Source organism: Camelus bactrianus, chromosome 1, assembly GCF_048773025.1.
Source record: "Camelus bactrianus isolate YW-2024 breed Bactrian camel chromosome 1, ASM4877302v1, whole genome shotgun sequence".
Lineage (NCBI taxonomy): Eukaryota > Metazoa > Chordata > Mammalia > Artiodactyla > Camelidae > Camelus > Camelus bactrianus.
The window spans coordinates 89,225,819-89,241,127 of record NC_133539.1 but is presented as its reverse complement, the minus strand read 5'-3'; the positions used below and the strand labels follow the sequence as shown (position 1 = coordinate 89,241,127).

The window sequence follows — 15,309 nt, the reverse complement described above, 5'->3', positions numbered from 1 at the left end:
CTGGGCTCATTTTCCTTTGACTTATATGGGCATCCTATTCTCTTTTATGCTTACAAGGCTTGAAGATGACAGTACTGCACTTTCCCTCAATTGATAAAGAGTAAGTCAATGTTCCTTCTCAGGCACTGAAGATCTGTGACCTGTAGCCCTTTTTACTTTGAACAACCTAAATAAGCTTTCATGTAAAGTTTTCATTACATTTTGCCACTCATTCTCACTCGCACCCACTCGCCATCTTGACCTCATTTGGGCATTTTCTGTGATTCCAAATGAAATCTTCACATTTTCTTTCCGGATTTAATGCAGCAGCAGATCCCATGAGCCAAGCTTGATGGATCAAACCTTTTTATATATATGTATATATATATACACATATATATATATATATATATCTCAGTGCTGCATTGTACCCAACTTCCACAACATCTTTCTAAAACTGGAACCCTTCTGTTGGTACATTGGCAGATGAATTGAAACCAAATGTTCCACCTTGTATTGCCTCTGGAACAAGGCTAGGATCTTCATCAATCTAAGAGAAGAAAGAAAAAGAAAGTAATGATTAATTTTAAAGTATACACAAATAGCATTATAGTAATAGTCTCATTTCCTTTATTAAAAAATTATGAGGGACATGATGGATGTCAACATTGTCGTATCACCCCTTTAGAAATTGGAAACACTTTCTAAAAGCTTTCTCTTAAGGGATGTCAAAATGAGGAGGCTTAAGATAATATGCAAAATGGGTATCTTTCAAAAGAATGAAAGAGAAATAATACACTGTAGAAGGTCTTGCATCTCAGACTGAGAGGGTATTCACTATAACGCTACCACTGTTGGAGAGTAAGTATAATCTTTGGTTAATCTTTTAACAGTAATTGGAGACAAATGACGTTTGAGCTTAAAGTAGTAAAATAATAGCTCTCCTAATAATGGAAAAATAATATTCATTCTATATATTTTATGTCTAAAGATTCTTTTTGAAGTACCACAAAATTATAAACCTATAGTGTAGTTCCTATAATAGGCATATCATCTTTATTATTCTTTTCACAATGTAACAGAGTAACCAGAAACTGCATGTTAAGGTACTAGGAAACATTAGGCCTTGTGTAAACCTAATTATAAATTAAGACTTCTAAAAATCCAACTTTAAGACATTTGATTAAAGCTACCTTTAAAAAAGTATGCTTTTTCAGGATTTTTATTCCTGATTTATTTAACTGGTATTACATTCTAAACAGGACCTGGCTTAATCATTTGTAATAAATAATCTATAACTCTTTTCTAGTATTGTCTTTGTCAGGTTAATGTTCAAATCATGCCTGTTAACAAAATGTTTAATAACATTCCATTTTCTTTTTTGAAATGTTAATGTTATGAAAATCATTCAAGAAATCCACTGGTGGCTATACCTAATTACTATAATTTTCTAAGAAACAACTGCTTTATTTTTAGATTTAACTTCTCCGAAAAGGCAATACTAAAAATAATACTTTAATTTCAACTATTATATACTGACAATCTGAAAACATTTTTGTATATTATACCTTACATTATATAGTAACATACTTCATAATAATTTTTTTCATTGTATCTATTTATCTTAACATTCATTTTTAGTCAGCAACTAAGAACAACAGTGACAATATATTTAAACATGGACTAACTAATTATTGGGTCATAATGGATTTATTATAGGATATACTAGTATCCCTGTTTGCCTCATTTGTCACTGTCAAAAAATTCTTATCTTTTTTTTGCCATTAGAGCTAGTACTACTTTTTAATGCCTTGAGGGACTTCAAAATACTGAAATATTTGTTTCTGAAATAATCAATATTACTCTTATATACCTAATTCCATTCCCCAAAAGTACATACATATATGTCCTAGCTTACTATATTATTTCATCCAGATTTATGTTTATACATAAAACTAAGCAAACCATAAAATTATTAAATACATCATCTGAAGAGAAGAACTGATCAATGATCTCATAGGCCAATTTGTAGATGTCTTCATTTTCATGATTTTGAAGTTGTTCAATTTTCTCCAGTCCTGTAAGAAATTTTACAAAGTGAAACAACAGAAATATTTTAAAAATAGTGACAAAAATGTTACAATAATCTTGGGAACATATAATCCAATTTGGGGGAATCTATTTTAAAGGTAAATCTCAAGAATAAAAAGGTTTTATACACAAAGATACAGCATATTTATCTTAAAAAAATTAACAACCTGAGTGTCCAACTGCATATAAATGTAAGCAACGGAAATGTATCTACTCAACAGAATATGGTATGTGTCAGTGTTTATATATAAAATGGCGTTGTTTGTTAAATGTTAAAAGCAAATTTGTTCTAGTTTCTAGCATCTGCCAAGTATTTCTAATGAACATGTATGAAAAAACTTTTAATACTACTGACTAATAAATATGAATGTTAAGACACCTATTAAGTATAATGAAAAACAATCAAAATCAACCACAGTATTTCAGGGGTTTTTCCCTATAAACATTAATAAATTTATTAAATTCTAGGCAGAATATATAAACTTAACCTTTTGGTATGCAAACTGGATCCTGTTTTGCTCTATAGGAGTAACAATTAAGGCCTCTGAATTAAAGTGAAATTGCCCTTTCGTAAGTGTTCCTCCTCTACCTACTCCTTAAGTGGAGGAAGTTATTTGGGCACATTTCTCACTTCACATATTCTCCTTATAGGGCCATTCCATGAAAAAATTTAACTACTACATGTAGACTGAGGACTTATAAATCTATGGCTTCATTTCTTTTCTGAGTTTCAGAATCTTAAAATTTAAATCCGGCATGATCATTCCATGAGACACTTCACAGGTACCTAAAACTCAAACTGTCCAAAACACAATTTGTTACTTGCTTTGCCTCATTTACACTGTTTATCCTACTGTATTCTTACTGGTGATAACAATGGTTTGAAATCTGAGAGAAAGACTAAGTTCCCCTTCCCCTCAATACTCTATAATCAAATCTCAAAAACCTCAGTCTATCCATTTCTTGAATCTTGTTATCTCCCCTTTGTCTCTATTATCACTGCCTTCATTTATTGTGGTCTGACCACTATATACTTTCCTAGGTGGTTTCCTGACTCTTGTCTCTAACAGTTGCATTCCCCTCAGAGTCATGCTTCATTTAAACACATCAATGCCCTAGGTAAAATCTTCCAATAGCTTGTCATACACTATGGCAGAATCCATGGGGGAGCCTATAAGATACAGATTCCTGGGCTTCACTTCCAATGAAGCAGGCAATGCTCAAGATCCGTGTTTTTATTTTAATATATAAAAACAAAATTTTAATGATTAAAATGTTTATATGGTAAAAGAAAAAAAAACAAGAAAAAATTTTAACTATGCCTATTTTTAATTTTTCTAGTACTCACTTCCTAATTAGTTCCCTAACAGTTTTCCCTATTTCCCATTCCCAACTTGACATTATGCATCATATTTCTTTGCTGTTCTACTTGTCACTTTAGTAACTTTAAAAATACTTACTTCTTACTAAATTAATATTCAAGCCTCTTAGCTCTTCCACTGCGTAAGCTGAAGAGACTGGTTCTCCTACCCTGTTACCTCTCCTTTCATTTACTTCTCAAATTCAATCAGAAATATCTTTTATTTTTATGCTTATCCAGCTTGATAATATTTACATTTTGTTTCACAGTCACATTTGAGACTTCCATGTTCTGTCTACATGTTAATCCTAAGAGTTGAAAGCTAAGACTTGTTGTCTACCTTCCGAGTGGCTCTGGTACACTGCCAGATTTGGGAACCACTGTCCTATAAGATAAAGTATCTGCTGTGCTACAAAGCTTCTAAGACTGCAAGGGCCTGGTCACTGCCTATGTCTGCAGCCTCATTTTTTGGCAGTTTCTACCTCATACTTTGTGATTCAGCAGTGAACTACTTATAATTTGCTGAATGCTACTTCTCACCTCAGACTTATCCAATGGTGTTATCTTTGCCTGGAACACCTTTCATCCCTTTTTACTTTATTAATCTTTATTCATCTCCCAAAATCCAGCTCAGGTGTCACTTCCTGCATCTTCCAGGATGGATTAGGTATTTTATCTTGCTGTACATCTCTATTAGGGTAATTAGCACATTAAATCAGTTCATATTTATCTCTATGACTAGACTACATGCCTTGGGGGCAAGGACTCTGCCTTGTTTACCGGTATTTTCCCAGTACCTTATTAGCACAATGCTTGTTCAATAAATGGCAACAATTCAGTTACCTAAGCATGTGCAAGAGCTAAGCAGGACTGTACATACAGAATATAGTATTTAACTTTATTCTGTTACTTGATTATCTAAGCCACAAAAATACAAAAGAGCTATCTCAGTCAGAAAATAAAAGCAGTTATAAAAAGAACATCAAAATGTAGAATAACAGTTTATAATAATCTTACCTCCACATTCTTCTATAAGATTGGCTATGGTTTCTGCCTCATCTTCAGCCATTTTTAATATATTACTTAGTCCATCGAGTACTACTTGCACAACTTGTGCATCTTTTACAGTCAGCAAGTTGCAAAAAGGTGGGATAACATTTTGTTGGATTAAGTAGGCGACCTGAAGAGTATAAATATGATATAATAAAGGGAAGTGAACTTCATCTGTGTACCCTATTATCTCATTGGAATAATTTTGACTTAAAAATCTTGAGTATGGAAATATGAACTCATCTCTCACATGTTAAGTTAGACAACATTCATCTAACCTTTTCTTTTTAATGTAGTATATTTTTCTTGAACTTAGTAAAAAAACTAAAGTAAAAATGAAGTAATCACTCTATTTCATATGAAACATTTCTTTGCCATAAGCATTCCTTCAGACAGCCTTTCCCTTTTAACATTAAGAAAGTATAAGATCAGTTAAGAGACAAGATGATTTTTTTTTTAAACTATGATTGTTCAATGTGAGAGCATCTCCTAGTTCTTTGCTGTAACATTTAACACTCTCATAAAACCTGGCCACCTCTCAATTCACTATTCTATTGGTTCCATAATATTTTCAAAGTATTTTTTCTATCATTTTTCTATTTTATTAGTTATTTCCATGTATTATATTTATATTCTGCTCTGTATTCATATTTGAGTGGATTCATTGGTCAGTACCAATCTATAGCTTATCTGTGACAATTATCAGTTCCAAATTCCCCCTTTTTATCTGTCTGTGAAACATACCTGAGACCTTTAAAAGTCATTTTCTTTTGGCAGCTGGCACAGTGTTAAGCTTCATCATCCATGCAACTCTGAGAGAGTGCCTCTTTACATTTTATGCCCTAGGCACCTGACATTGCTCACCCTAGTTCCTAGCCCCTGCTTTTTGGCTGAGTTTAGTTCCTTGTTTGGTTTGCTACTGGACAATTTTTGCTGTTGTTTTGCTTTCTTTTTTAGTTGTTGTTCATTTGTTAGGAGAATCTGTGAGGCAGTTTCATTCTGCCCTATCAACCTAAAAAGTCTTGTTTTTTTCTTAACACTGTTTAAACAAAACAAAACAACCCTGACTATAAGTACCTTGATTTTATCATGGATTAGAAAATTCTTGTAGGCCCAGAAGCTGAAAAAAGAATACTTCATATCTGTGGAATGTAACTAAAGGAAGTCAAGGTGACACTCTTATACATCACAGAATGCCTGTTTATCTTGCTATTGTTTTAAATTATGATTTATGAAATGTAAATCTTGGAATTATCGATACTATAATTTTATCAGTTTTGAGAAATAAATAAGAGTTGAACTTACTTGATCTTTCCTTCCACTAATTGTTAAGTTACTTATGGCCCATGCAGCTTCTTTCTGAGTCCCAAAATCTCCCTGTAAAAGCAAAGCAAAGGATACAAGTTGCAATATAGGGTAAACTGGAAAAAAATGTTTTCTGAAATGATTTTTCAACTGTTTATTTCCTCAGGTTTTCTTCTAGCCTTTCTACATGCATAAAATATTTTTTACTTGTTAAGATAAGCCATTGAAACCAATTTACTCTAAAGAAATGGAGCTCTCTTTTCACGAACTTCCCTGGGAAAAATTGAATTGATGTTGCTGTTCAATATCAGATTAAATGAAGTCAATGATAAAATAAAATCAATCAAAAATATATGAAAAATGTATAATTTCACTTTAATCAAAGAAATGTCAAGGTAAAATAAAGTATCCTTTTAAACACATAACAAAGGTTTAAAAGTGAAAATGTCCACCATCAATGAGACTTTAATAAAGACATTACCCTCATATATTATCTTTCAAATACAAATTGAAAAAAATAAATTTAAAAATCACTTTAAAAAATTATATTCATGATTTGGTAATCTTATCTTTGAGAATTTACCAAGAAAATAATTCAGAACAAAGTTACATTATGTATCTCTCTATACAATGTCTTAGGAGCACATAATAGTCAAAAAGTAAAAGCAACTTAAATTCTCAACACCAGAGGAATAACTACTTATAGTAAGTCTATTGACTAAAATAATCACCAATCTGTTCAATATTAAGATGACTAGCAATCTGAAAAAATGCTTATATTAGAAAAAAATATGTAAATAAGAAAAACAAAAATTAAAACTACATTGGGATATGTACTCTTATTTATCAGATTGATAAAATTTACAAATATCTGTCAGTGAGACTGGTAGGAGAGTAAAATGGAACAACGCTTCTAGAGGAAGATGGGCAATATATAGCAAAATTTATATATATGTCTACGTGTAGATCCAGTAATCCTAAATATAATCTGGCAAAAACATGGAAGAAACTTACAAACTATTCTTTAAAGTACTATTTAACAGCAAAATACTACAAATATCTCAAATGTCATAAAATAATAAATAATATACATAATAATATACATAAAATAATAAAATAAATACATTATAGTTCATCCATACAGTGGAATACTATGTAGCTAAAAAAGGAACAAGAAAAAAAAAAAAGGGAACAAGGAAGCTCTTTGTATAGTGGTATGGAAGTGACTCCCAGGGTATATATATCCACTTAAAGCAATGCAAGAAAAAGAATATATATATATTAGGCTATCATCTGTGTTAGGAAGGGTGGGAACAGGCACATACATAGGCATTTGCTTATATTTAAAGAAGAAACAATAGAAGAATAAACCAAAAACTAATTTTAAACCAAAAAACTAAAGTAATTCCCCCAAATAAAAAACAAAAAGAAACAAACAACCTAACTGTGTGTCAAGTTGGTGCCTTAACCACACACACAGGAATTATTTCAAGTGACATTATTTTTAAGTATATTATCCAAGTGACATTATTTTTAAGTATATCATTGATAGAAGACAAAAAAATCCTCGTGGAAATCTCAAAAGTGGAATAGTCATGTGTAAGTGTCAACGTGGTCTTGTTATTTTGGTAGATTTTATGTTATTTCTCTCAGTATATAAAGTAAACAATTACGTTCATGTTTTTAAGATTTTCAGCATAAAAGATATATAAAATAGAAGTGAAAATAAAAACACTTATTTTAAATACCCAATACTATCTAATGGCTTCCTTTCATTCATGACTTGTTTTTTATGAATTCTCACATTCACAAAATTACAATACATATATTTTTCACTTTCTTAAAAAAATACATTGTCACCTATTTTGTTCACTTAGGCCTAGATATAATGATAACCTTGTAGCAATGATCATCCTTAGTACCTCAAATAAGTACCTTAAATACCATTTGCTACAAAAAGGAACCAGGAACACCCTGAAAACCAGTTAATTCCAGCTCTAGGTCAGAAAATATATAAAACATACCTGGGAATCATGTCATATCCCAAAAGTAGAAAGCTCTTAAAAACTATTAGAGTGATGTAAAAAAGACAAAGGCACCAAATTTAGTGAGTTTCCATTGTTTCATGGACAACTTGAGTGTCAGAAAGAATAACTACAATGAACTAAAACTTACAAAATACACACATAAAAATTCGTAATTTGCTAATGACATGAAAAACTTTAGCCTAGTCTCTTTTTGAGGTTGTTACAGAACCATGTCATTCTAAAAACTGAGTGATAATGAGCAAAAATCAGTTACCTTGCCCTTCCTATATGAAATGTATTTTAGAGTAAACCAAAGCTAATAAGAAAAAGCTCTTTATTCTTCTTTACTGAAGAATCATGGCTAATATATAAAGAATGACAGAATTATAAAGTCACCATTTTGCAGTTCCTAGTAACATAAGGGACCCAGGTAATGATCATCAATGACTGACTGAAAATGATTACATGAAAGATGGATGAGTAACTTTATAACTATCAGCTAAAATAGGCTGGTAACACTTGGGCTCACTTATCAATCTTAATCACTAGATGTAGGACAAGCAGTATGTGTCTCCTCATGTGACTCATTAGTGCATTAAGCATTCTTACTTAAAGACTGAACCTGATCTACCAGTTTATAGGAAAGTAGCCTCTACTACCAGTTTGTAGGAAACACGGAGGAAGATAGTTACTTTCTCTTTCATGAACAGATCAGTGTTCAGAAAAAACCCTCATGCTGTGATTGTGACATTTTAAATTGTCTCTTTCCCAAACTTAATGAAAGCATGAGATGATATGGTATATGATTAAATAGCACACTCGCTGTTTGATCTTGGATAATTCATTTGTTTATACCACAGTTTCTTAATCTGTCAAATGGGACTAATTCTTAATTTCACAGAGTTACAGTATTATCCTTTTACTCAGATAAACAAGATGTTTTTCTTACCTTATCCAAGAGGTGTATTATCATTGGTACAAGATTGGCATCAATTACTGCCTGAACCTGCTGCTGATTTCCTGCGGTGATGTTAGAGAGGAACCACACTGCTTCCTGTAGAACAAGACCCCTTCAATATTCCTCATTAAAAAATAAAACCTGCATCTGAACTAAGAAAAAATACATTCACTACAATGTCCAAATTATTTTATTATGGAATGAGTTCCATAATAAAAAGCTTAGGAATCTGAACTCCCCTATCCCCTTTCCATATTTTTTTGGACAAACTGCTAATGGCCCTAGTCTAAGTCATAATGAACTAATAACAAATTCTCAAAAGCAATGTTCCCAAACAATCATACTCAAAAGAAGCTTGGTTGAACAAATACTAAGGAACTAATGAGCTATAATACAAATACAAATCCTAAAACAACTGTGAACGAGATTCAGCATCCTTCTCACATGATGTGCTTTATTCGCTATTCTATTCTGATCAAGAGTCCTAGCCAAAGCAGATAAATCTCTCGATTTTCCGTGATAATGGAGACACGAAAAATGAAACAATGGATTGTTTTAGTATACTTATTTGTAACAGTCGTTCATTGCACCGTTTCTCTCCAGAGGTAAAGCAGAATCGGATGTTTGATTGCTTTACTGGTCTACATTTTTTTTAAACCCCCCTTTTTTTTGGGGGGGGCATTTGTTTATTTAATGGAGGTACTGGGGACTGAACCCAGAACCTCATGCATGCTAAGCACGCACTGTACCATTGAGCTATACCCTCCCCTTTGGTCTACCTTAATGATCTTTTCATGTTACCCTTTATATCACAACAGTGCTACTTTTACCAAGATGATTACAAGTTTTTTTTTAAACCAGTTTCATAGATAATAAATAAATGCACACTGAAATCACAAAATGAAATAAGACAAAATATCTACCTATGTGGGATATTACTATAATTTACCAAACTTAATAAATTTTCAAACATATGAATTTACTAAAGGGAAACATTTTCTCTGTTTTAAAAAACTAGTAAAGAAGTTTTACTCCTAGTGTGCAGCAGGCTCTTCTGGATCAGATCACAGGACCATATTTAATGAACCTGTTAGAGATTTTAGGGTGCTAGGCTACTCAGGTGAGCTGTTCTTGGGTTATAATCATTGGCAATGTTGTAATCAACAACCCATGTATTTCTACAACAGCCTCAGATGCACTCCAATATCAGCATCACCAGTCAGTGCCCCCTTTTCATAGCCTACACACACACACACACACACACACACACACTCACTCTCTCTCTCTCTCTCTGTTAAGTAGCTTTAAGTATTAAATTTTTACTAATTACTTAACTTACATATTAAAAATTTCCAATCATACAATATTCAACACCCAGTTATCTCTATTTCATCATTTCCAAGAGAGCCAAATTTGCACTGGTTTGTTTTATATACAGAAAATCATGTACTAATTCATGTTATAAAGTGTAAAATATTCTATCTTCTCTTAATTTTTTCCCCAAATCCCTAATTTTACACATTAAAAACTGCTACTTTATATACTATTAAATAGTATTTAAAAGTGCTTACTTTATTAATTTTCTCTTTGGGATGTGTCAGAAGTGCAGGGAAGTGTGAAAGAGCATCACAATTCAAAACTACTTGTGTTTGCTCATCAGTTCCAGTAACAATGTTGCCCACAGCTCGAAGTGCTGCCGTCTGAAACATAAAAAGATTAAATGAGATGTTGTTCTATGTGAAATATTCCTTATTACCACAGAGGTATGTTAGGCAGGTTATGAAAGATACATTCATTCATTCATGCCAGCCTATCCTTTTTGAGCAAGCTGTGTCCGAAGCTGATTTAGAACAGAGGAGTGAATAGGACAGACACAAATTCTAGCTCTTACAGAGATTCCATTACTGTAGGAGGAGACAGCTAATAAACAAACAAGAAGGATAATTTTAGATAGTAATTATGGCCATAAATAAAATACAATAGTACCAGTTTTTGTGTGAACATGTGTTTCCAATTCTCTTGGGGAGATACCTGGGAGTATCATACGACTTGCTGGGTCATATGATAACTCTATGAGTAACTTTTCCAGGTACTATCAAACTTCCCAAGAGACTGCACCATTTTACATTCCCACCAGCAGAGTCTGAGGATTCTACTTTCTCAATATCCTTGCCAACACCTGTTACTGTCTTTTTGATCACAGCCATCCTGGTGGGTATGAAGTGGTACTTCATCATGGCTTTGACCTGCATTTCCTTAATGACTAATGATGCTGAACATCAACTCATGTGCTACTGACCATCTGTATGTTTTCTTTGGAGAATGCTATTCAAATCTTTTAAACCATTTTTAAATTGGGTTGCCATTTTCTGTTGTTAAGTTGTAAGAGTTCTTTATGTATTTTGGATAGAAATTTCTTTTCAGATGTATGATTTGCAATTATTCTCTTCCATTCTGTAGGTTGTCTTTTCACTTTCTTGACGGTTTCCTTAGAAGTTTTTAATTTTGGTTAAGTCCTATTATCTTTTTTCTTGGTTGCTTGTGGTGTCATATCTAAGAAACTACTGCCTAATCCAACGTCATGTTTTCGTCAAAGAAAAAAGGTTTATACTTTTAGCTCTTATATTTAGGTGTTTGACTCATTTTGAGTTAATTTTTTAAATATGCTGTGAAGTAGGGATCCAACTTCATTCTTTTACGTATGGATATACAGTATTCTTGAGCCATTTGTTGAAAAGACTATTCTTTGCTCACTGAATTTTTTTAGCACCCCTGGTGAAAATCAACTGACCATAAGTAAATGAGTTTATTTCGGGGCCCTTGATTCTATTTCATTGATCTATATGTCTATCCTTATGCCAGTATCAAAAAGTCTTGTTTCCTAGCTTTGCAGTCAAGTTTTGAAATAACAAGTCCTCAAACTTGGTTCTTTTTCAGGACTGTTTTGGCTATTAGCTTGTAAGTTTCTGCAAAAAAGACCCCTGGGATTTTAATAGCAACTGCATTTAACCTGTAGATGAATTTGGGGAGCACTGCCATCCTAATAACACTAAGTCTTCCAATCCACGAATATGGATGTCTTTCCACTTATTTAGGATTTTTAAATTTTTTTCAAAAATATTTTGAAGTGACTCAGCTTCTTTAACAAATCAATAGGGGAAAGAAAAAAAGGAGAAGAAAGTTACAGAGTAGCAGAAACCTGAAGACAGCTACCAAATGCAATGTGTTGACCTTGTTTGGGTACTGATTTAGTCAAACTGAAAAAAATATGAAGCAATCAGTAAAATTTGGATACTGAAAGGATTTTAACATTAATATTTTTTAAAGTGCTCTAACGGTATTGTGGTCATGTTAAAAATATCCTTACTTTTTGGAGATGCAAGCCGAATGAAATTATATGATATCTGGGATTTGTGTCAAAATAATATGGAGGGGAAGGAAAGAAACAGAGAAAACCTACACGGTTCACTATACTATTCTTTCTGTGTTCCTAAATTATGGCATGAAAGTTGAAAAAAATGTTTTAAATCTCTATTAGTTATCAGGCAAAGTACAGAACATTAACTTTCCTTGAGAGCTGGCTAAAGTAAAAGTACAAGCTCTATTTTCCCAATGAAGCCCAGAAATAAAACTGAAGATGCATTCTGAAAAAAACAAAAACAAAATACAAACCAAAAACCTATAGCAAGACATAAGTACCACATTCAAGAAATGCAAACTTAATGATAAGAATCTGGTAGGAATGTTTTAAATAAGCCACAAATGCCTCCAAATGACAAATTATTCTATTAATCAATTCTTTCTGAATTTAAAGTGCTTTAAGTTTTAAGGCAGTGGGTTTCCATTCTGACAGTATATGAATATAACCTGAAGAGCTTTTGAAAGCCCAGGTTCCCAGAAAATACCCCAGATTTACTGAAACAGAATTTCTAGGAATTATACAAGAGAAATAAACTAGATTTTTAAATTTAAGCTTCACATAGTTGACTTCAGTGTCCAGCCAGGTTGATAAATAGTGAATCAGGTTAACAGCTTTTCTTGTGCTATTACCGTATTTTACAGACTTTCAGTCATTATAATATTAAAGCTCATTATTTACCTCAGAAGGGTAGGGAGAGCTTTCGGCAACTCCCTTTGCCACTGTAGTTTGACAGTTACTGCTTATAATATTTGTGTAAACTTTTCACCTTCTCTTTTCTGGCTCTTTTTAGATGAAGGTTCTTTGAGATATTTATGTGGAAGGATTTTAAAAGAATAAAAATTAGAGAAAAATATTTTAAACAAATGAAAGGAAATAATTTGGGAAGCCCCTAAGCACCATATTTCAGTACAAAGCCTTTATTGTAGTGCAGTGGAGCTATACATTAACTAAACTTGCCAGGTGCAGTGGAGGAGAGTAAAAAAGGACAGCTGGGGAGGAGTAGAAGAGTGGAAGAAAAACAGGTAGAGTAGGAAAAATTAAATTATCAATACTTACTTCAGATGCTACCCAAGGTGTTATATGAATTGCCCTGGTCTACATTAGAAATCGGTACTTTACAAAGAAGTAAACTTTTTTGGGGGGGTGGGGAGTAGTTTGTGTTGAACTATAGTAATCTTACCTAATTTTCTCCATTTTCAAAATGAGGATATAGTAACTCGATCTTTTTATCATAGATTTGTTGTTATTAGTTTAAAAATATACTTTAAGCTACTGAAATTGTCCATGTTTGAATGTCATAAACAAATAGTGGTAAGAAAAACTTACATTTTTATAAATAAAAACTCACCTGAACTTTAACTTCCTGGTGGCTGAGCAGAGGAACCAAATGAGGGACTATTCCAGAGTCTATTACCATCTGTATCTGTTCATTGCCAGCATCAGTAAGGTAAGACAGGGCCCAAACTGTATCTACCAGTATCTAATGAATAAAATAAAAATTCAGATAGCCTCTGAACATTTTCTCATTTCAAAAATTCTTAACCATATGAACTAATTTATGATTGTTACACTACCTTCTTTCTTCTCTTCTCTATCACCTAAATTCATTAGAATCTTAATCTTCTCTAGTATAACTAAACATCATCATCTATGAGTCTGTATCAAGTACATGCATCTTTTAGTCATATTTAGGATATTCAGGTTAATAATGATCCTGATCACAGACTGGTATTTAGTCTTAACTCACAAAGATACAAACACACTACACAGCACATAAAATAGGAGAAAAAGACATTCTCTTCCTCAACTGTGCAGACTAAGGGATAACAGGTCAAAGGACACTGTGGTAAACGTATGTAGTTGGAAAGAGTATACGTATCCAACATATGCAGTGGTTCAAAACATCTGGGCTAGGTGAATATATTCAAAGTGTTCTCACATCAGTACCATGTTGTTATGTCTAAAGCCAATACTCCTGTATTAGGATTACAGTATTTTCATCTTTTCTAACCAGTGTGCTTTGCCTTATAAAACTAGAGGCAACTTCCCAAATAGCAGCAGTCTCCTACAGCTGCAGATCAAAACAATGAAAGCAATCATAGGTCAACCTGTGAGATGTATAATCAAAAAACATGTTCTAGAAGAAAGAAAAGAAGGAAAGAAAGAAAACAAGGAAGGAGAGAAAGAGGCAAGGAGGAAGGGAAGGAAGAAACGAAGAAAGACAACAGATAATTTATACCAGCTGCCAAAACCACTTAAAAAAAAAGAAGCCCCTGTAGTTAACTTCTAATTCGATCATATTTTGAAGTATAGCAGGCCACTGCGTTTCATCTCTCTTTGTATGTTAAGTCCTAATTAGAAGTTATGCAAAAGGAAGTATGACAAACAACTGTTAAATTGCTAAATAATAGAATTATTGACAAAGACACAAGAATAATTGTGCCTGACTCTTTACTTCCAAAGCCTTTCTGGGATACAGACTCTGTGTCAAAAGACAAGCCAAAAAAGTCTGAAACCTTTTAAATCCTTTTTTTCGGGGGAGGAGGAATACTTAGGTTTATTTATTTATTTAATGGAGGTACTGGGGATTGAACCCACGACCTCGTGCATGCTAGGCACGGACTCTACCACTGAGCTGTACCCTCCCACCAAAACCTTTTAAATTCTTAACCAACATTAGGTTTAAAAGGACCAAGAAGCTCCTAAAAGAAGAGAACAGCAGTTTGCCATTTTTCCTTTCAGAAATTCAAGAAAGTGCTATGGGTATTTTTAATGTAAAAAGAAGACACAAAATGAAAGAATTCACACATATAAAGTGGTATCAAAATATGTGAGACAACTAAATTTCAACTTACAAAAGTAACTATTTTTTTCTTTCTGGAGTACCAACATATGCCAAAATTTGTTGTTACAGGCAAAAAATTTCAAGTTACCTGGGCATGACTGCATGTAAAATTCAAATACATTTTTAGACTAAATATGCCATTAATATGCTCACATCAGAATCACTTCTTTATCTGCTATGATAAATTTATTAATTACAACTATAGTGTAATTTCAATGTTTCACTTATGGTTTGTTTGAAGCAGTTTTATTTTACTTTGTTAGCCTGATTTAA

General features: G+C 32.7%; 1 protein-coding gene and 1 non-coding gene across 3 annotated transcripts in view; both read right to left on the bottom strand.

Moving 5' to 3' along the window:
• Positions 1–389: 389 nt before the first annotated feature.
• The window catches only part of KPNA4 (karyopherin subunit alpha 4), a 51,775-nt gene continuing 36,855 nt past the window's right edge, over positions 390–15,309 (bottom strand). For both annotated transcript variants that reach the window (XM_074368664.1, XM_010952055.3), the window contains exons 11-17: positions 13,540–13,671; positions 10,342–10,470; positions 8,762–8,866; positions 5,786–5,857; positions 4,448–4,610; positions 1,963–2,057; positions 390–529 (exon numbers count right to left, since the gene is read on the bottom strand). In XM_074368664.1, coding sequence (XP_074224765.1) covers positions 431–529; positions 1,963–2,057; positions 4,448–4,610; positions 5,786–5,857; positions 8,762–8,866; positions 10,342–10,470; positions 13,540–13,671 — 795 coding nt within the window. In that variant the 3' untranslated portion in view covers positions 390–430. The remainder of the gene's footprint in view (positions 530–1,962; positions 2,058–4,447; positions 4,611–5,785; positions 5,858–8,761; positions 8,867–10,341; positions 10,471–13,539; positions 13,672–15,309) is intronic.
• LOC123616037 (small Cajal body-specific RNA 7) lies at positions 9,825–10,171 on the bottom strand. Its single transcript, XR_006723900.2, has one exon.